Below are 23,316 nucleotides of genomic sequence, written 5' to 3'. Positions count from 1 at the left end.
ATGTTCATTTTCTCATCGACCAGCACCCCCAAGTCCTTCTCCACAGGGCTGCTCTGAATCTCTTCTCTGCCCAGCCTGTAGCTGTGCCTGGGATTGCTCCGACCCAGGTGTAGGACCTTGCACTTGGCATGGTTAAACTTCATGAGGCTGGCATCAGCCCACCTCACAAGCGTGTCAAGGTCCCTCTGGATGGCATTCCTTCCCTCCAGCGTATCAACCGAACCACACAGCTTGGTGCCATCGGCAAACTGTTCTTATCAAAAGGACTGCATGAGCACTAATGGAGGGTTGTCTGTGGTGGAGACTTTATGGGAGAGCTTAACTGCATCAGTACAGACAGCAGACACGGGTCCTTTGTCACCCTCACCAACTCCACCGTTGCCAGCAGGGATGCACTGGTTTCTGCAGCTCGTATTCGGTGTCAGCCTAGCACTACACTGTTGTGCGGGTGACTTTTACCGGCTGTGAAAATACCTGAGAAAGGCAAATAAACTGGAGAGAAACCAAAACAAACCAACTTTTGCATGGACCTAAAAGTACTTATGTGTGAATCAAGCTGTTCTGCAATCACTGGAACAAACAACGCCTGGTTTCTTCCAGATTTGTGAGAACTGGAACTCACAGTAACCTAGATTTTAGCCCTAACTGGGGAAAAAACCCTTTATAAAGGCTTTCTCTTGCATGGGTCCTCAAGGGACTCATCAGTCTCTTTTCAGTTCAGAAACTTATTGTAGTTCTTTACTCTCCCTAGCCACCTACATTAGCTAAACTGGGGAAACTTAATTGCTTTCCTAGTATTGTACAAGTGATGCTGTTGGGGGGAGAGAGAGGAAAGATGAACATACAACAGAGACAGCACATGCACATAGAAACCTCATTTACAGGAGCACACTAGCCTGGAAAATCCCTCACCTAGGATTTCCTAGGATCACATTTACTGGCCAAACTGGACTCATTATAACTAAAATATCATTAAAATGTAGCTTGTGGAGAATACTCTGAATTATTTAAAATGGGGGCTTCGAGGGTTTTATCAGGCATCAAATTATTCTGCTGACCCTTGACTGTAACTCACTGCTAGAAGGGGCAACAGCATCTGGGTGTTAGGCTGTAGTACTCTGGGTACTGTGACTGCAAATCACCGCAATAACATTGAGAAAGCATCCTGGAGAAATTCTGACGTCCTCAGGGCAGGGTTCAGGCCAGGTGAATGGTACAGTTCAGTTCTGGGGGACAAAAGCCCAACAAGTCTTGTGTTCTTCATTATCTCTTAGGAGGAGTAAAAAGAAGCCTTTTACCTCTGTGTGTCATTTGTGAGACCACCTAACTTGTCTATGGTTTGCTTTATTTCATAGAATCACGGAATAGTTAGGGTTGGAAAGGACCTTAAGATCATCTGGTTTGGTTAAATAGATAAAGGACTCGAATTTAAACTAGGTTGAAGACAAAGAACAAGGGAGTGCTGAAAACCCACCCCATTTCCTCAGGCACCTGAATGCTTTTGGGTGCCACTTCCCCTTAGGATTAGCCCCTACCTTCTACTCATCTCCACTGAAGTAAAAACATCTTTGTTTTAAATGCTTTTATGTGAGTTTAGAGATACCTGAAGTGAAAACACTTTAACAAGGAGAAAAAAAAAGCATCTTAGTTTTAAAACTGAAAACAAAACAGAGAAGTACCAAAAGGAGAAAACAGCATTAGCTCATACCTGAACTTAAATGTCTCTCTGAGTCACAGTTTGGACAACAGGATAATTCAGTGACCTTCTGCCCCTTGTATATTCTTTTTTAACAGTGAACTTTATCCTGGGATTCTGTTCATCATTCACAGTTGGGAGTTCCCTTATTTTTGAGTTTTCTTGTAATTTAGGCACCTCCCTTCTGCTGAGACTCTTGAAACCTACCTGGGAATAGCTAATGTTTTAATATGCAAAGAAGATGCTCAAAATGATGCTTTTTCTATCTATCCATCCTTTTTCCCGGGGAATGAACTGCACTGCGGTGCTCACATTCTAGCATCTTGCAAATCATGCATCATAAAACACTTTCTGCTGTGCCATGGCGTTGTCTTTGGTTTGCTAGTTTCTTTTCATGGACATTACATGATGCATCAATACACTAAACACAGGGCTTGAAACACTCTCCCCTCCTCAGACACACACAGTATTAGTTTCAAAGGCCATCATGTCACAACATCATTAATTACCTCAAGCCTTGGCATGCTCTTATCTCCCCAGAGGAGCTCGCTGTGTTTCAAAAGGGCTGGCCCCCAAACTTCAGAGTCTGTTTCTTCATTGGATTGAGAACTGCACTTAACAAGAGCTTATTCCTGTGAAATTAGACACAAACACAACTTTAAAAACACAGTGAATTATTCCCAACATCCATTGCAGCTTGCATTGTAGCAGTGATTTCCAGAGATAGACTGGAAGCAATAAGGAGAACATCCAACAAGATGAGCAATCATAGTGAGCGTGATGAGGAGGCAGCTTCATTTTATACCTAATGTGATCTAACATCAGCCAAAACAAGGTTATCCCACCCTCCCCATCTCTCTTCCAGCTCTGTGCTCCCGTGTTTCCTTTACATTAGCTCTAACAAACATGCAGCTGCAGAGCACAAAAAATCAATTCATTGGCCCCAGAGAAAACAAACCTACCGAAACAGTAACTCCTGCAACGCTTCACTTTTAGTCCTGAACAGGGTTCTTGGTGCAGTTGTAACTGATACCTGTGGTGGCTGCCAGCACCCACACAGCCACTCTCTTCCTTCCCCTCCTCAAAAGGACATCGAGGGGAGAAGCTTAGATGAAAACGTTACTGGTTGAGGCACTTGCCATGTGCTATCATGGGCAAAAGAGACCCACGAATCACAGAATCATTAGGGTTGGAAGGAACCTTTGAAGATCATCCAATTCAATACACCTGCCAAAGCAAGGACACCCAGAGCAGGTTACACATCCAGCTGGATTTTGAATGTCTCCAGAGAGGGAGACTCCACAACCCCCATGGGCAGCCAGTTCCAGTGCTCTGACACCCCCAATGTAAAGTTCTTCCTCATGTTGAGGTGAAACTTCTTGTGTTTTAGTTTATGGCCATTGCTCCTCACTCTGTTGCTGGGCATCATTGAAAAGTCTGGCATCATCCTCCTGGTACCCCCCTTTGAGATATTCATATGCATTAATGAGATCCCCTCTCAGTCTTCTCTTCTCTAGACCAAACAGGCCCAGCTCCTGCAATCTCTCCTCGTAAGAGAGATGCTCCAGACCTCTGATCATCCTCTTCTGGATCCTCTCCAGTAGCTCTTTGTCTTTCTTGTACTGAGGTGCCCATAACTGCACACAGAGCTCCAGATGTGGCCTTAACATGGGGAAGATGAATTTAATTGCTTGCTAACTAAACATGGTTTGGGTAGTAAGAGACAAAGGCAGATTAAAACAACCCAAATATGGACAATTTGAGCTCAACTTTAAATCGAATCTCCTCTGGCACACAGGCAATGGGGGAACAGATATCCAGCACAGCATCACAATGCCCAGCTGTATCAGATACATACAACTTGTGTTTTAAGGAAATGATCCTAAAAAATATGTTTAATAGGAGTTCTACCAAAGGTACAATGCATACAGGTGCAACAATCCAGGCTAGCATCATGGTTTGTTGGCACTTAACATCAAACACAGTGGTTTTGACACAGGTATCCTTGCTGACATTTGTGCTGTGATGGTATGTGGTCTATACCATCCAAACACATGCACCCAAACTGCAACCAGAGCTGTAAAAATGACCACCTTTAGGAAAACTGTTTGAATTACAAAATCATAGACTCATAGAATAGTTAGGGTTGGAAAGGACCTTAAGATCATCCAGTTCCAACCCCCCTGCCATGGGCAGGGACACCTCACACTAAACCATGTCACCCAAGGCTCTGTCCAACCTGGCCTTGAACACTGACAGGGATGGAGCATTCACAACCTCCCTGGGCAACCCATTCCAGTGCCTCACCACCCTAACAGGAAAGAACTTCTTCCTTATATCCAATCTAAACTTCCCCTGTTTAAGTTTTAACCCGTTACCCCTTGTCCTGTCACTACTGTCCCTAATGAAGAGTCCATCCCCAGCATCCCTATAGTCCGCCTGCAGATACTGGAAGGCTGCTATGAGGTCTCCACGCAGCCTAAATGAATGAATGCCAAGAACCCTTGGCTACTGGAGCACTCATTGCCTGCCTGCCTCAGATTATTAGCCCAGGGGAGGCTGCGGTTTGGTTCTTCCACTTGGCTTTTTGAGCCCTGCACACCCACCAAAATCCAAAAAATAAGCATGAGTCATCAAAACATCTCACACCACCTCATTTCCGACATCTCCAGTGTTGACATTAAAGGACTCATAATGCTCAAATCCTCCAAGAGAAATGCCTCCAAGGGTGATGTCCTGGCTCCGTCAAAGCCGATGGCTGAGCTCCAAGTGGCCTTGCTGGTGACAGGATCTCACCTCAAACACTTGCCTTCATGTGCTGCTTTCTGAAAAACTGCATGTTAACAACTTTGAAAGGCTTTTTGGTTCAGAAAGATAAGTTTAGTTCACCTCTTTCTGTATGTCTATGTGAACATTCACAGCAATATAATGGAGTATAACAAACGGGGCAAATCCAGCCTAAATATCTATGGTGATATTGTAGCTGATGAGCTCTGAGAGAGATGATGAGAGAAGCTATGGGGACTCCTCTGTGAGTCCACCTGGATGTCTGACTTACACCTGCATAGAACAGCCATACATGTTCAAAGGTGCAGAGTCTAATGGGGGGTTAACCATGCAAGGATGTGACACCCATAGTCCTTAGCAGGCTTGTACAAACTCCAGGATGAGCACTGACACATAACTTCACAGCTCTTTTCTCTCTGGGATGATTACACTACAAGCAGGTTGAAGCCCACCAGCTTTACCACTTTTACACCCCACCATCACCCTTGAGGGACTGTAGAACATACAGCTCTCTGTGTCTCTCAGATGCTGTTGAAGAAACAATTAAAAGCAGCTGCTTCAAACTCCCTAGGGAAACCATGCTTGCACATTCACACCATCTATCTGTACAACTTCAGCAATTCTTGCACCCGTTAGCCAATTTCTACACAGCTAAATGGATTACAATCTGTCAGATGCTCACGGCCACAGAAAGCTTGCACAAAGTACAGCCTGGGGGCTACAGACAACTCAAAACCAGCAGCCAAGAAGTAGGAGTCACACAGTCACCAATCATGTGTGCTGTCTCTTGTGTAACAGACATATGCGGACACTGGGAATAAGAGGGTTGGCTATAACTTGCAGTGGAGGGAGGCAGAGGAGATGGGGTAGCTGACACTTCTGTTCTGGGATAGGGAACACGGGAGGAGGAGCAGGATATTACCTTGCAAGGAACTGTGAACTCAAGAGTTAGTAGAGAAGCACAGGACATAAAGAAAGGTTATCACATTACCATGATACTGGAGAATTCTAAGGTGAGGGCATTATGCTTAAGGCACAAAGCCATAGGAAAGCAGGTCTTACTGTGCTCATGTGCTCACTAACATATTTTACTGGGTTCATCAGTCAGACAGGAATGGGTGATGAGACAGACATTTATTGCATTCAAACCATCATTAAGTGATGCTAATGATCCTTATGGGAATTTATTGCCCAGGTTATGGGGCAGATAAATGCTGTGTCACTGTAGGATCTAAAACTATAAAGTCAGTGTACAAGTCCTCCTTATCTCTGTGTTATTTCATAATGGAGTGAATAAGCAAGTGCAGGGCTATTAGAGCAGAACAACCTCCCACAAGTTTCCCTGTGAGAAATGAGGAAAAGTAAAGTGAAGTTGTATTAATCGACAGTACTGTCTCTAGACCCACAATCTTTCCTTTACCATAAGCTATCGGTGATGTCAGCTTCCATATAAAATCTTAATACAATTGCCTGCAAGCTATAAGTTCTCTGCATTTCTTGGAAGATTTGAACTCTGATACAAGGCATTGGCACTTTCTCAACATCCCTATCAAAACCTCTACTGATAAGACATGCTAAAAGCCATGAAAACTCTCTTTGTCCTCACTTTGCCTTAAATCAAAGTAAGTCTATCTCATGAAAACCCTGGCCAGGTACAAGGTAACAGTTCATACTTCTTCACCTCTTCAAATATACCTTGGAAGATGAATCTTATTAGCACTGTGAAAGATAAACCAATCCTTACACAAGTTTCCTGGAAGTTCTCAGAACTATTTCCTCCTTTTATTTCTCTCCTTCAAACTAATTTTGGTTTCCCTGTACACACTTTATACTGATTCCTGTTTTCCCCTGTTAGAAAAGTTTCTTTGTATACTTTGCTTTCTAACAAGATAATTCATTTCCCTACCTAGCCACATTATAAACTTCCCCTTCAACTCTCCATTCTCTTCTCCTGATAATCAAGCTCAAAAACCAGATAAAAAACCAAATCAAACCCAGATTTTTTTCTTCAGTCATATTTTAACCTGAAAGTTGCCTCTGGAATTAAGAGGGTGGGATTTCAGTCACCTAGAATTACCAAAGTCCAAACACTGTAAGAGTGGCAAACCTTCTGGGGGTCGGGAGATGCTTTTAAAATAGGGCTGCATACAGACTGCAGATGGCATTCAGTTGTTCGCAAACATAGCAACATAAAAGCTTCCCATGCAATTCAATGCCTTTGAATAAATTAATCCAGCTGGGTATCTGTCTTGTACATTCCCAGTCACTCCAGAATAAACAGAAATTATGGTGGAGTTCCAAATTGTCATTTTTAAAATGTGCAGATATATGGTTTGATTCTGCATCATTCTCAAAACCGAGCTCTACAGACTGTCCCACTGTCCCACTACCAGAAGCCACTGTGAAACATTGCACCTGCAACCTGGTAATAACCAATAGTTTTGCCTTGTTTTTCTAGACTCTGCTATCAACTTACATTTTAAGTCACAAAAGCTGTCACCGTAGCCTTGTTAACACCCCTGGATTAATTACCAGCTCTGCTTCCTCTTAGGGCTCTTTCTCCTTTCATGTATTGTTCTTTACAGGTGAGCAGCTGCCATTTCCCTATATCAGGACCCCTCTTCCTCCTCAGTCAATCCTCCTGTATTTCACAGCTTTTCCAGAGGTTCATTCACAGGCAGAGGAGCATACTCTGCACACCTATAGAATCCTCAGAATGGAATTCAAGCAACCTCTCAACACTTTTTGGTATACCAGGCCTCTCCTCCATGACTTGCTCGACTGCAGCTCTCAGAACTCACTCCTTGCAGGGCCATGCTGTTAAGATACAGAAGCAAAGGTAAAGGCACAGGAGCAAAGGAAGATGAAAAAAAAAGGGCTGTATGTTCATTTGGTTTAGGCTATTACAAGCTTTTAGCAGTGAAATTTACTATGGCAGAAGACCGAGTACTCTGGCACCAACCTGTCTGCTACAAAATACTCTGGGACACGTAATTGTGTGTTTGAGTACAAAATCAACAGTATTCAAATTGTTTGTATTTATATGCATTTCATCTGGTTGCCCTTCCTTTATAATTTTAGCCAGCTATTGCTGTCAACTATGTAATTTCCTCTTGGACTGTATCTGCTTATGCCAGTGGCAATGGTTACTCATCACGTACGAGAGTTTACAGACCACGTCATTGCAAAGTGTGTCTGTCCTCACCATTCATTTTTCATAAGCCCCTTTCAAGTTCAAAATAGAACTAGCAGTAGAATTAGACCCATGATTAAAGTAGTGTAAGATCTTTCATTGGCTTCAGTGGGAGTCGGATGATAGGAAATTCTGCTCCTGCCAGTCTTCACAGTTACTGACACAGACATACATGTGTGCCAACAGTTCTCTTCTCAAAAGTAACTTATGAGGAGCCCTGTACCTGGTTTGTGCTCTGGACCTTGCTTGTGATTCCCAAGACAAGAGAATCCCTTTTTTATTCATTTTTCCTCTCCCTAGGCAGAAGGAGGAAAAGTCAGACAATGAAAAGGCACACTGCTCCACTTCAAACAGTAAGTCTTATGCAGCTTCCTGAAGAAGCCTGGCTTATTTGACCGAAATAAGGTAAAAAATATATTGGAGTATTATATAGATACAAAAACAAAGTACAAGCAAAACGTGTTACCTGCTGTCTGAGTTATGATTTTGTATTTATGTATGTATATGTACACACAAAATACTGAGATAGTGTGGGGAAAAAATATCTGCTGGAATCCACATCTCCATAAAGAGATATTAAGCAAGCAAGGAGAAGAAACAATGGATTGATTTACATTTTACAAGCCATTTTGATTCCATGAAAGAGTGAATTTATGCTAAAGTTACTATGACACTGAAAAGTACTTTCAGAATGAAAGCAGGCTACCACTGTTACCTTAGCTTTTCCCAAAACAATGCCATTTTTAAATGTGGGTATGTATAAACCGATTTTTCATTCACTACAGTGAAGCACCCACACGATCACTTAATGCTGCATGTTAGAGCACTGTGAATGGCTGTGGCAACACAGCTTCTTGATTGCAATGTATCTGAAGTGTCATGGTACAGTTCTTCATTTCATCAGACTGAAGGATCCAGTCTGGTATCTCAGCACAAACAGTTTCAAGGCAGATCATAGAATTATGTCTGCAACATGGAAAGCCCCTGTTTCATATTATTTACAGAACTGCACAGAAATATCTTCAACTATAGGACTACGTTGATATCACAGTTAAAAAGCCCTACAAAGATGACAATATCTCAATGTATGCTATAACATCATAGTGAAAAATGACCTCAGGCTATTAAAAAAGAATTTATTAAGATTCTTTTCCATGAAAGATTGGTACTACAATCAATGTAACCATTTAATCAGTCAAGTATGTGTGTTATAGGCAGGCACAACGTTACAAAACAGGCAAGTACAATGCCCGATTAAGCGAATACAGTCTGAATATCTATTCATCCACTATTTCTGAAAACAGAGTTATCAAATATCCACCAGGGAAAAAGATGAACTATTTTAGTTTCTCTTTGGCATACTTATCAGGACAATGAATTAATTGCAAGTGTCTTCCATTACTGCCAGTGCTGTGAAATAAAAAAGAACTGAATGGAAGATTGTATGTCAGAACTCAGTTTTAGGACTCGGGTGAACCAGCTAATGCATCAGAACTGGTGACAAATGACCATTCAGCTGCCAATGCTTCACAAGGCAGACAAGGACTACATTGTTTCCTAATGCAGTTTTGTGGAAGGTATAAAAAGAATTACAGTAAATTTATGCACAGTACATACATATTACACACAGTTATATAAATACCCATGCTGTGGCTGGATTTCAGGAACTTGATTTATCAATAAGAAAGCTAGTATCAGACCTCTCAGCATCCATTTAATACACATTGCACTTCGCATCCAGTAATATGTTCATTTCTGTACCTCTCTTAAAAATAGATTTTAAACAGAAGCGAAGAATAATATCGAATCTTTCCATAAACTTTGTTTTCTTATTTACATTGTAATATTCCATTATACATAAAGACTGCATTACGATACATTATCTTCATATAGCTTTTTGTGATACATACAGCTTGAAGCTATTAACATCTTGGTTTGGGAACAGAGATATGACCTATAAGACTATTTAACAACAATTCTAGCCTTAATTTTGCTTTAGTTTGTTTCACTGAAACCATTCTTTGACAAAAAAAACAGTCCTCCTTACTGGGGAGGAAAAAAACAACCCATGTTGAAACCACTTCTGGATTTCCTTAAACCACTGAGAAACTTAGAAACCATAATAACTTTTGCATAATGATATAGCCACATAAAGGGCCCATTACTTTTTAATTTAGAACATGAATGACAATTGTGACCATATCTTTAAATTAATTTTCTTTTTCTTAAGCTTTCAGTTATTTTGCAAATGTTAAAGAATGAAAACACAAACTTTAATCATACATAATCTTAATCTTTGCACAACTGGGAAGAGTTCCTATTTCATTCAGGAAAAAATGAACATGCACACACCCCCATTCACAGAGTGAGAAACAGCAGCACTTGCCTCAAGTTATGGTGCACATGGTTGCAATACCAGGTATAAAACAAAGAGTAGAATTTCCAACATCTGTTAAAACACAAAAAAATTATTGTACAAAAAAGTCATTCACATTCTATGCAATGAAGGAAGGAATCAGCTGTTCAGCTTTCTGGACTCTCCAGCCGGCAAACTCCTCCTTCTATTGCCACAGACTGTCCTGCCACAGCTCCAGGAGGAAGTCTTGAAATGTGAGTCTGTGGAAAAGTTGAGAGAGTATTACTGAGTGAGAAGAGAGGCAAAACTAGGCAGGACACAAAGCAAGCTTCAAAGTATTGAACAATTACAATACAAAGGACTGAACAATGTTCATTCCATCACTGAAGTCTGAGGGCAAAGTACAAAGCAAGTTGAAAAGCTGAAAACAACTGGGATTCTTTTTTTCTTTGCATTGATGCTTAACACATGAAGAGAACGACCATGACAGATACATAGAAAAGATAAACTGGATAACCCAGGGCACTTGAAGAAAGGAATGTCCAGCATGAAGACAAGAAAACTGTGACATTCCATGGTTTATAAGTCTGTTTCTTAGGGATATGAAAAAATTTAGTACTGTATAGAAAAATATATCTTACAGAAACCTTCGACACAATGATCTACTTGACACAGATAAACTAACACTTCAAGGCACAAGGCAACTGCAGTGATCAGGATGCAAAGAAGAAATTTCTCTGCATAAAATAGGATCATAGAATCATAGAATAGTTAGGGTTGGAAAGGACCTTAAGATCATCTAATGCTCACACCCCCCTGCCGTGAGCAGGGACACCTCTCTCTAAACCATATCACCCAAGGCCTCCTCCAACCTGGCCTTGAACACCACCAGGGATGGAGCATTCACAACTTCCCTGGGCAACCCATTCCAGTTCCTCACCATCCTTACAGTAAGGAACTTCTTCCTTATATCCAATCTAAACTTCCCCTGTTTAAGTTTTAACCCGTTACCCCTTGTCTGGTCACTACAGTCCCTAATGAAGAGTCCCTCCCCAGCATCCCTATAGGCCCCCTCCAGATACTGGAAGGCTGCTATGAGGTCTCCACACAGCCTTCTCTTCTCCAGGCTGAACAGCCCCAACTTTCTCAGCCTATCTTCATACAGGAGGTGCTCCAGGCCCCTAATCATCCTCGTGTCCTCCTCTGGACTTGTTCCAACAGATCCATGTCCTTTTTATGTTGAGGACACCAGAACTGCACACAATAGTCAAAGTGAGCTCTCACAAGAGCAGAGTAGAGGGGCAGGATCACCTCCTTCGACCTGCTCATCCACCTAAAGCCCCTCAAAGACTTACTCTAAAATATTTGTTGCCAACTGTCAGATAAATGGACCGAAAGAACAATTGTGCTTCTGTCAACAGGCACCTTTTCCATCAAGAAGTTTTTAAAGCAGGCCTTTGAGATAGCTGTGTAATAGTCAAGCCTGAATGTAAAAGCCAGAAAGTAAAAGCCAAAATGTGGGCATGTGTGTTTGTGGATACAAAAATTCAGCTTATAACTACTGCAACTCAGCAACACAAAAGAATCTGTTAAAGATCCTGCATATTCCTAGGTGCGTTTATTACTGATAGACAAAGGCATTCACTAATTAAAAGATACTCTGAATTACTTGGAAGTAATGACTTTTTTCTCCCCATGCACACACTTTTATACTCTGAAAACTGTTTATGTTTTCATCCACACTGTTGATTTCTGAGCTACAGAAAAAGCCATTTACAGATAGATGGACTGCCTTCATATAGGCCGAGTGGCTAAAGCAGTGTTAAATCAGAACAACAAAAGGAATCAGAAGTTTCAGACTTTACCATTTCCTAATTTCAGAGCCTCAGTGAAACCCCAAAATGCAATAAATCTGGTAACAGCATTTCTACAGGCTTGAGGCAGAACATGGCAATGGCAGGGACCCACCAGCAAAGCAGAAGTGCTGGCCTTTATTTTCCCTCATGACTTACAAGTTTCAAGTGATTCATTAATGCTCAGAAAATACAATTTTTAAGCAAATATTAAATTAGGAACTAGGTTTTATTCCTGCTAAAATACAAAGCTCACAACACAGAATTTGCTGGCATTTAGAAATTACGGCTTCCTGTAAGTGCAGCTAGCCACATATTTAAGTTTCTGTACATACATTATCCCATTTAAAAGATTTAAGTGCTGCAAAGTGTGTAACTCGCAATGAGGTAAAGGGTTGTGAGTAAAAGTAGAGATGTAGAAGTTGGGTAAAAATAACTTGCATCAATTGAGAAGAAAGTGATTTGAGACAGCAACCATGATTCATTGCATTAAAGACACATTCTGTATCTTGAAGACAGCTTCTTCTAATTCTTTTCTTGATAAGGGTATCCTGGTGACTACTCTTAGGTGGTCTTGTTTCCAGTTACATTACAGAGGGGCATTTAATTGAAAACATTTAAAGGTTTTCGTTTTACTGCTAAAACTTTGATCTCTGGCCTTCCTGCTTGATACAGGAACATCTTCCTACTTTCAGACCAATTTTAATTATAGCTGTGATTGAGCACTTCAAGAAGAAAAGTTTCTTTTCAAGTCTGTTACAGTTTCCCCCAAAATGTCACCGACAATTTTTTGGAGATGTTCATTTGCAAGTTTAAAGAAAAAACAGCTAAAAAAAAAGGAAGAAAAAGAAGAGGAAGAAAGGTTGTTTTTTTTTCTTTTATGACCAACAGACCCAAGAGGTTTTTCCAGGTCTGTGAAAATTTCTAAATGAGAAGTGGGAAAGGATGACAATATAAATGCAGCATTGTTCAATGCCACTGATTTTCTAGTGAGATGCTGCAACTAAAGCAAACCAGTGGTCCACTCCAAGGCAGATATCAGTTGTGAGATTGCTTATTTACTGTGATCAGTCAGAATTATTAGCAGATAATTGTAGCAACACAAGGAAAAGCATAAAAGGCCCCAGGATGCTGCCAAGAAGCTTAGGAAACTTGTTACTGAAACAGAAGAAATATTGTTATGATTGTCATGAATCTTATAATCAAATTTTTTTCATTACAACTACAACAGACCTGACCTGTGTAAATTAGTTTTCTGACCCAAGTTATGTATTGACCTTTTGCATAGGCTTGACTTACCCCCAGCCCAAAGTTAAATGCCTAATAGGCCCTTATGTAATTGCAGGAACAAAATGTGAGGCTTCATTGAATCCATATGAAATTCGTAGATCCTGTTATTTTAAAAACTTAGCTAACCATCATATTCTAATAAGATTTTGAGCAAGGAAAGGAAAACATGCAAGATGGATAAGCAGATAGACGGTATCTATCAATATATTATCAAGTAGCTATGCTTAAATAGGCTGTCCAAAACACATTTCCTATAAAAGGAAACCCGTATTTCCCACACAAAAGACCCCAAACTACTATATATTGCCACCTGTAAATTTCCATTTACAGAAACACCCAAACCACATGCCACAAAACCTTTCTTATATCCTTTACTTACATCCTGGTCATCTGCATACTTTATATGATGGAGCAAATAAGGATGCTGTTTTACATTGACTATTTTTTACCACTTTCACCAACGGCTGCCTTATGCAGATGTAAGATGATAGTGTTTAATGCTACCTAATCAGTAATACGAAAGAATAACATTGCCATGTCAAGGCAACTTCAGATAAACTCCCAAATTAACTCCTACAGCTATATCCTCCCTGTTCTTAGCCCTAAGAACAATCTCCAGTAAAGAAAAAGAAAGATCAAAGAACATGAATTATTTTTAAACACAACCACAGAACTTCTTTGTAGAGTGTGTCACATTTTTATATCCCAACATCATTGAGTCCAGATTGTGGATTAGGTTTAGATTTTTAAAGTATAACAATAAAACCCAAACAAACAAAGAACAATTCTGGAAAGCTTTGGATTGGATTTTAATTGATTAGTCTCTCAGCTTGACAAGTTGAATGAACCCACACCTGGGGGAAATTGTGCCTGAGAGCACAAAAACAGGAGAAGAGTTTTCCTGTATTAATCGTCTACTCAGCTTCACGGAAGTTTCTCTGAGGAAACCATATGCCAAGGAAAGGTAGATTGACAGGGCTATCTGCATCTTCAGCTCCATACAGAGAAATTTCACCATCCCTGAGAATATTCTTATTGAATTTGCTTTCCTAGAGAACAGTGAGGTTCATGAGGGCCTAGTACGAGCAGATGTCCTGACAGGTAGGAAACCAGTTAATCACCACAGATCTGTGTCTGCAGCTTAAAGGAGGAACCTTATGCCCAGAGTCCAAAAGGAAAAAAATTCAAGATTACACACTTGATTTTGCTTCCCATAAAGGAAAAACAAGCTAACCAACTTCAGACACTGATTCTTGCTCCATGTGCTTCTCATCCAAACACACGTTTCCTTCTTTCCCTCCTAACCAAACCAAAACCATTGAGCAACCAACTCCCTCAACCCCAGTGCTGCAGACACTGCCCATGGAATGTTACTATCTCTCAGCCCTTTTTGATGCATACTGGAAAGTTTCCCATTACCCTTCAAGTCCAAAACTAACAGGTCTTTCTGCCCTGGAATAAGAGTTAACTGCTATAGGGACAATACAGGGTTTCATCTTTTTGTCAGGAACATTTGATCTACCTTTTAAGTTACGTATTTTTAACATACCTTTAAAAAACCCCAGCAAAACAAATACAAGTTATGCCAAGACTTACTTCATGTCTCACAGGCAAAGATTTTCTGGAATAACCTTGAGAACAACTAATATCAAAAAGATTTTATTTTTTAAGTCTTTAAAGAGCCAGCCTCCTTCTTTTATTCACATAAAAGTATCAGTTTGTCACAACAGCTTTGTTTTTTCATTAAAAGCATAAATACCATGTAAATTGAGTATAAAGTGTAAGCCAAGAGACAGTGCTGCATGAGAAAACTGAAGTCAATTAAATGCTGCCAAGAGGACAAAGTACAACTACCAGATGGCAGCACATTCAGTTCTTCGGCAAATCTAGCGAGTATTTCATGTGTTTAGCTTTCTTATTACATGCTCAGGATGTGCTTTAGACAGAGTAATTTATAAAACAAACTTTTTCCATCCATTACACTTTTGAGATGAAATGTAATGAAAGACGAAGGACATCATACACTCAATGAAATTGCTTTTCGGAACTTTATTCCACCAAATCCATATATTCTTTCAAAATTTGGAGCATTCTAACTGGGTACATGCTTCCACCATGAGAACCACCTGGCCACACTATCTCATTTATTTTCTAGGCAGTAATAGCTCATTTTGGCAGCAACAGCCATCTTCTGCTGCTCTGTCTCCTGGGAAGCTGTCCTCCAACATGGTTTGAATGTACACCTGCCACATGACAGGAGACAGTGCTCTGCAAAATACTGGTAATGCTGCTATCAGAATATCCCATGTGCAACTTGTTTGGTGAAATCCTAATAAAGAAGAAAAAGAAGAAAATAAAAAGGGAGACTGGTGAGGCAGGGATGGAAATGAGAGAGAAGATGGGAAGAGAAAAAGAGGGGCTCCAAAACGATTGTCCTTGTTGGCAAAAGACAGAAGGATGCATGTACCGACAGCTTCTGTCTCTCAGGCACTGAAAATACTGATTCTATGTAAAGGTCGTTCAGGAATCTAACAGGTTTCCAAGCTCAAATTCATTTTATAGGTTAAGGTTATTACTATGTACTCATATATGTATACTATATATGTGTATATATATGTATAAATATATACATATATACATACGTATCTATGAATACTATATATGTATACTATATACATATCTAAAAATAACAATATAAAGGATTATAAAAATACAGACTTTTAAAAAAGGTGAAAACTAAAGCATTTTCACCTCTCTAAATCATTCATACATGTATTTAGACAGTTGAAAGCCATGTACCAACCAATCACCTATTCAACTCAGTGTCCCAAGCTTTTGTAGAGGTATTCTGAAACACTGCCATATGTCTTCAAATGGAAGTTCTACCGTTCTGAACTGGAGGTGCTAGGTGAGGTTATCTCATTGATATTTGCATGCTTTGGATACACAACCCCATTTTCTCTGCTCCATTTTAAAATGTTGGCCAAAAATGAGGAGAGTTCCAGAACAATTGGCTTTATGCAAGAAATCAACCCAAAAAAACAAAACTTATCTGCCCATCTCAGAGCCCATAATTTCCATTAAGGTCTATGAGCCAAGTATTTTAACTGGTATCTTAGCACTGAAGGTTATTTCCAACAAACATAAATACCTTATTTTTATGAGGGAACTGGATGCTTTACTGTATGCAGAGTCCTTTTCAAGTGAAAATTTGAATGACTCCCCAGTCTCCAGACAAGAGTCCAGTTAAAGAAACAACAAAAAAAAAAGTATAACAGTGACATATACTTTTCCTGTCTCATGAAGTTAAAAGACTGTCTCTGTAGTCTGAAATGAAAGACTGAATTATTTGACTTAGTATTTCTGCTAACTAAACAGGCTCAGTAAATTTTTCCAGTAATTTTCAAATTAGAATTAGGATTCTTCCAAAATCTGTTTCTTCACCCAGTAAGCACTGGATAACTGCCCTTATCCTGACAAAGGGCTTTCATAGACCTTTAACTCACAAAGTAAAACACAGAAGCCCATAGTCAGAAAACCAGCAATAATCACTACAATCTGTGTTTGTCACATGTGTCACTTCAACCATAGAGGGAAGCAATCTTGCTACTGTTAGTAAAGCATTTTGCAGCATTAGTAAAGGTGAATAAATCTGATTACAACACATCTCAATAGGAAAAATGAACTGGAAATGGTCTCCCTGTCCACTGTTTCCTCATATTGGAAAATGAAATTAACCCTCAAAGATAAGTCTCTGCATCTTGCAACCACAACATTTGGTGTAGACAGCAGTTGTTGCTGATGGATGTTTTCAAGCACAGCAATACGCAACACTCTTCACTACTGTTACCCCATATCTTACAAAGCAACTTGAATTTGGTTCATTAGAAAATGGAAAGAATGGCATATGTAGCTTTGAAGTATTAAAACCTGTCATAACATAAAGATGAGTAATTTGTAAGAACCAAGTATCTGCCAAAAGAGAGATTTAAACTGGCAACTGAATTGGATCACATTCAATATTACAACTAGATTTTTAGAGATGTGTTGTCTAGGTCATGTAGCTGTTACACAAGCTAAAACCTATGAACTACAAGGATATCTCAAAAGTACTGCAAGATTTACAACAACTGCAAAAGTTAGAACATGTATACGCAGATCATATAGTACATTTATACATATTAAGTATCATAGCGAGCTGAAAAATATGTTAAATACCTACATGTAACACAGAACCAAACCTGCACATTGTTGGTATCGAGATGGAGTCTTTCCTTGCAAAGAAAGCACTCTGACTTCAAACACTAGTGAAAACACAATGAGGAAGTACCTATTTTCAAGCCAAAACATCATCCACCAACTCCTCTCAATCACTAAGATAATGCAAGACATGTGGGAGATCCAGGAAAAAGAAGTTCTTTGGCACATCCTGCCTACTTAGACTTTTTGCACACAAAATACTGTGGGCCTTGACTGAATAAATACCCTGCAGACCCTGTCTGAGATAAAAGGGCTCTTGCTTGATTATGCACAGATACACAACATTAAATCAAAGAAAGGCTGCCTACCCATAACCAGAACCTTCAAGAGATGCAGCTGGTATGTGAATTCACATTGCAGGCATACACTGAACTGTCACTTGAGATGGAAGAATGTCTTTTCCTTTGCAGCATCCTCCACTGAGCAAGCAGGCAAGGAACAAGAAGATACGAAGACTATTTAACTAAGAGGAGCCAGTTAATTTTTAACCTACGTACTAACCTCCCTTCCTTCCCATTCTCCATTTATATCTAAAATCACATTATGGGTGAATTTCAGGAGTTATTTCTCCCCTTCCCAAATTACATGGTGGAAGGTCTCAAATCCATCCATGAAAACTGTTCTACCAAATGCTATATCAGCCTTTAAGGACTCAAATATTGCACATCGCCCATGGCAGTATGGACAGAGCTCCAAGAAGCAGCACTCTAGTCATCAGAATACAGATGTTTTCCCAGCAGTAATAACAAAAATGCCTCAGCTCTCAGAATGTAGCCTAATCAGGAAAATAGGAACTGATTATCTGAAAGCTGCCAGAGTATCTTTAAAGAGGTCAGAGCTCTGATTACAGGATGACCTACTTAGCCAATGTTGTGATCAGCTGTTGGATCTATTATGGATCCATTAAAAAAAAACATCTGGAAGGTTACTCTGAGGACTAGTGTCTCAGAAACAGGAGATAGTTTGGACAGGGAATCTAAAAGAGTGAACTGCTTATCAAAGATCTGGAATTCATATCAAGTAATTAATGAGTCAACATCAAAATAACATAAAAAAAAATACCTCCCCAATTCATGATGTTATTCAAACTCCCAGTCCTTCAATCTAGAAGTCTTGACCTTTGCTGATGCAGCAGTTACTGCTACAAAAGGAGCTGGGTAAGTGCAGAGGAAGTTCACAGACTAGAATTTCCTATCCATTCTCATGGCCAGAAAGTTCCATAGCAGCTTAGAATAGTTTAACAGACTCACTAACAGCTACAAAGAGCTGAGCATCACCCGTCCTGGGTTCAGCAGTAGCGGTCATTTTTCTCCTTCTTCTTCCCCGTTGGTGCAGTGCTGTGTTTTTGACTTTCAGCCTAGGAACAGCGCTGATAACACCGATGGTTTTAGTTACTGCTCAAATGTTTAGTCCGGCCAAGGACTTAAGCTCTGCCAGGAAGGAGGGGAAGCCGGGAGGAAGCAGAGACAGGATACCTGACCCAAACTAGTCAGAGGTATTCCATACCACAGCATGTCATGCCCGGGATGTAACTGGGAGTTACCTGGAAGGGCTGGCTCACTGCTCGATCGGGCTGCGTATCAACGGCTGGTACTGTATTCTCTTCCCTTGTTATTACCCTTATTATTATTATTGGTGGTAGCAGCACTGGTTTGTGTTATACCTTAGTTACTGGACTGTTCCTATCTCAACATGTGGGAGTTGCATTCTTTCAATTCTCCTCCCTGTCCCTCTGGGAACAGGGGGTGGGGCGGGGAAGAAAGAGGGGGAGTGAGCGAGAGGGCTGTGTGGTTCTGATTTACAGCCTGGGCTTAAATCACGACACACTTTACATGACAATTGTACCATCATATACATAGCAATGCAGAAACTTGCTTCAGGAGATCTTGGGAAGCCCACTGATCTCCCAAAGACCAAGGCTATTGTTGAAACAATCTGTCATGGTATTGCTTCAGGAAGACTGGGACAGGCAACTTCTAAAACAGAGTGCATCTGCCCCTTAAGCTCAACATAGCTGAGGCTTCAGTATCCAGCCTGGATAAGTTGCAGCAATAGGCAGTGTGGGTTAGTTCCAAGAAGCATATAAAACCAAAACTGCTCAGACAAAAGGTTTGCTTCTTTCCGTATGCAATATGTGACAAACACTGGCACCGAATGATTATGAAACTGCTTATATCACGAGGGATGAAGACTACAGTTGAACCAGCAAGGTTATACCTTGATTAGTTGCTTATGGCAGTGATGTAAGGGTTCAAGTATGTAAGAATCAGAGGGAAGTCAATGGGCTATCCATTGTGCAGGTAGTGAAGATGACACTGGCAGTGGTATCAGTGGTGGAGGAGCTGAAACACTTCCAGCTTTGAGAGTGAGCTCAAAGCAAGTAATAAGACATACCACCAGAGATGACTTGTCAGCATTAAGGTGTGAACTTGGTTCATCTGGCAAGCTTCCATGGTATTTTTAAAGTAATGTTCAACCAAACATTTTAAACCAACATTCAACAGGAAATGGTGACTTTTCCAGGCATCTGGCTTTCCAAAAAAAGACTGGACACCTTTCCAGAGAGCATGCTTTAAATCAAGCAATTATTAGTCACAGTGCAGAACTGTTCCACAGCTCTTGCAGGCTCAGCCATTTTATGCTGGTGAGTTAGCATTCAGGCAGCCTAGTTTGGAGGTGAGCGGCCGGCTGCAAAACCCAACCTTTCCCAAAACTGGGAGGAAATAAACCCCTGCTGCAAGGATACTTCCAAATCAGTACTTGGAGAGCTCACAGTGCTAAAAGCCAGAAGCACTGGCAGGTCAGGATGTACAAACCATTTCAAGTCTCCAATTCCACTTTCCTGTCCCACTGTTCTTTTTAAGGAGCTGCTGATATTTAACTGATTATGTTTCCACCTCTCAAGCATACCCATGTCAGTAGGTAAGCTGGTATCCAGCTTGTGTCTAAGAAAGGCCTTCTATATCTCAACAACCTTCATCTGGCATTCAGAATCACCATTTGCTAGGTCCTATTATGAAATGCATTAGCCTCCAACACACGAAGAACCACATTAAGATTGAAATGCAGGATCCTTTTTTCCTTAGTATGTACCACTTTATATAATTATGATTCTAATATTAGTCCAATTTGTAACAGTAGACATTTAACCTTCTCACTTTCTAAAAGTCTTCCTATAAAAATATGTTTTCATGTTCATCAAATTAAAGCAGCCCAAAATCACCCACTGTGACAATCCCTCGGTTTAAGAATAAAACTTGAATCCTTGACTGATGAAAGAAATAAAAACTGAAGCTCTTTACCACCCTAGGAAAACAGGAAAGCAAGATGTTTCCTTACAAGCTGCTGCCTGATCATTTTGCTATGAACTCATAAACAAGTTATATTTTATACTTTCATGAATTCTTCTACCATTATTTCATGGCAAGCACTCAAAATTAACTGTACCAAAACAGTTACTCTGTTAAAGAAAAGTGATTTTCTTTTTTTTTAACTTGCAATACATTGTGTTCTATTTCAAGCCCAGTTTTCCATCTATAACTTAGTCCTAGCTGCAGCTGAATAAAATTCCAGCTTTTATGACAGAAGACTTTTTTTGATTAATAGAAGTCAGCAGCAAAAGCGTTTGCGGTTTTTCTCTGGAAAGCATTTGTGGCCACATACTCAAAGGAGGAAGAAAGGGAGGGGGATTAACTCTTCAATGAAGGTCAAAAACATAATTTAAAAGTGAACCAAGAAGAGCAGCTGTGTCTGTCAGCGCAATCAAGATTACCAGCTGGAGAATTTACCAGCAGTACGAAAACAATGCACACCAGATGTCAAGTGTTGCAACTGTGAGTAGGAAAACATCTCTGGGCACTGTCATGCTAGTACTCATTAGCAGACAGATTTCATATTTAGCATTTAGTTATTAATTAGATAATACAGGAAGAAACAATGACATTTGAGCCTTCAGTGTAAGTCAGAGGCAGGTGTGCATGCTGGAATAATTTAACATTGTGCATTCTAGGAATCCTCCTTTCACTGCGAACAGAAGATAATGATTTTAAAGCTAACTACAGTGAGTAGCAGAACATCTGCAGCTGAGCTTACTTTAGTTACACTCAGTCCAGTCTGTACTTTTAACTTGAGTTTGGTTTCTTTTCTAATAAACCTGAAATAAATATTAAGAAAAGAAGTGAAACCACATTCTATTCCATGGATAATTAACTGGAAAGAATTCTATGTAAGCCATGAAAGTGAGTACTTGACTAACACCTCTACTAGCACTTCCTTCACCAGCTGCTTTTTATCTTCCTCTTCCTTCTGGAGCATTCTTGTCTTTTTTTTCTACACATTTTACTCCTAGAGAGTAGGAGAGTAGGATGAAGTCATCCATTCCCAATGCTTTAACCACCATGTTACACCATCCTTGCTGTTTGAAGTATCTGATGTCCATTTCCTTCTTTCGTAAGTTTTCGTATTATCTTGTTCATATCCTCTTTCATACTTACATCAAATGGGATACAGGAAAAAGCAAAAAAGGAAAGAATTGAATTTTGTAGTCTGCTGATGACTAAACTTGCTCCTTCAGCAAATACATAAGGAGCCGCCTCTGAAGAAAGTCAACAAATCCAGGCCCTCAAATCCCTTCCTTTTCCAGGCTTTAATATTCATCTTTCCATCAAAATGCTGGGTGTCTGTCTTGGGCTTATCTCCTGGTACAAACTTGCTTGCTGTCATCATCTCCTTTAAGGTATGCAAGTATTCCAGTAAGTACCTCCAATTTCCTGATTACTTTAACTATACTGGGATGCTGCCTTCTTATTCTCCCACTTTTCTCAGTCCCATTAACTAGCTCTTATTGTCCAGTCTTGAATATTTACAGCTGTACATGTATAAATAGGTACAGAAATTATGATCCTGTTTCTGCTTGCAGCTTCTCCCATGTTTACCCTCATTGTCCAAACACCTCTCCTAAATGCTTTCGTTGCTACACTGAAATACAAGCCTTTTTCTCCCTTCAATGCTATGTGCCTAGGAAGAGGTGGCTCATCCTCTTGGCTAATCCCTACTCTTTCATCTTGACATTAAGGACTTCTCCAGATCCCCACTGCCAAGCCCAATTTTGACATATTATTTCTCTCATTAAGAAAAAAATGAAATTATTAGGCTCCAAGAGACTGTAAACATGGACATCAATATCCAAACTATTTATCACAGAGGCTATTTTAGGAACCAGCTTTAAGTTTGTTTCACATCCTTGCTATTTTTCCTTGATGGTGCAATAGCTTTCTCTGAAGGAAGACATGCCCACAGAAAAATATCATTGCACCCTAAATAGCCAGGATCACTGAATCAAGCTGGATAAAGTTACTCTAATATAATTACTTGTTAGCAGAGGAAATGGACATGTGTTTGTGGCACCTTTTTTTGACGTAACACGTATGTTAGCATAAGTTTTTTAACTGCTGCAACTAAAAAAAAGGAATTAGAAATGCCTAATCAATGCATTTAACTGCTTATACCACCATTACTTTTTCCATTCTCTTATAGACAGAAATTTCTTATATATTTCATTATTTCATATTCTCCTTAGCTTCTGCCCTCACTCTACTGTATTACAACCTATCCCTCATGGCTTACCTTAGCTTTGCCATCCTGTGCAGACATGTATCCTACGCACATGCTCTCTGTTGTATGGCTCCACAGAAATTCCACTGTAAAGGAAGTCACAAAAAATTCATTGGTTAAATCTATAAAATGCAGGTTAACAAAACTGGAATCTTGAGAAACATATATAGCTTAAAACAGTTTGGGAAAGGACAAAAAATAAAGAACAAAACCTACTTACCAGGTTAATTTTATCGCAAAAGAAACAGCTATCAAATAAACAAGACTT

General features: G+C 39.9%; 1 protein-coding gene across 1 annotated transcript in view; it reads right to left on the bottom strand.

Moving 5' to 3' along the window:
• Window positions 1-8,798: 8,798 nt before the first annotated feature.
• The window catches only part of TASP1 (taspase 1), an 86,876-nt gene continuing 72,358 nt past the window's right edge, over window positions 8,799-23,316 (bottom strand). Inside the window, 2 exon segments of the mRNA XM_061364759.1 lie at window positions 8,799-10,292; window positions 23,061-23,134. Of these exon segments, the coding sequence (XP_061220743.1) occupies window positions 10,200-10,292; window positions 23,061-23,134 (167 nt within the window). The 3' untranslated portion in view covers window positions 8,799-10,199.

This window comes from Neopsephotus bourkii, unplaced genomic scaffold (genome assembly GCF_033783945.1).
Source record: "Neopsephotus bourkii isolate Nb327-2 ecotype Australia unplaced genomic scaffold, CSIRO-AGI_Nbou_v1 NB_1250, whole genome shotgun sequence".
In the NCBI taxonomy this organism is placed as follows: domain Eukaryota; kingdom Metazoa; phylum Chordata; class Aves; order Psittaciformes; family Psittacidae; genus Neopsephotus; species Neopsephotus bourkii.
Note: the sequence above shows the minus strand (reverse complement) of the source record. Positions and strands in the feature narration are given on the sequence as shown.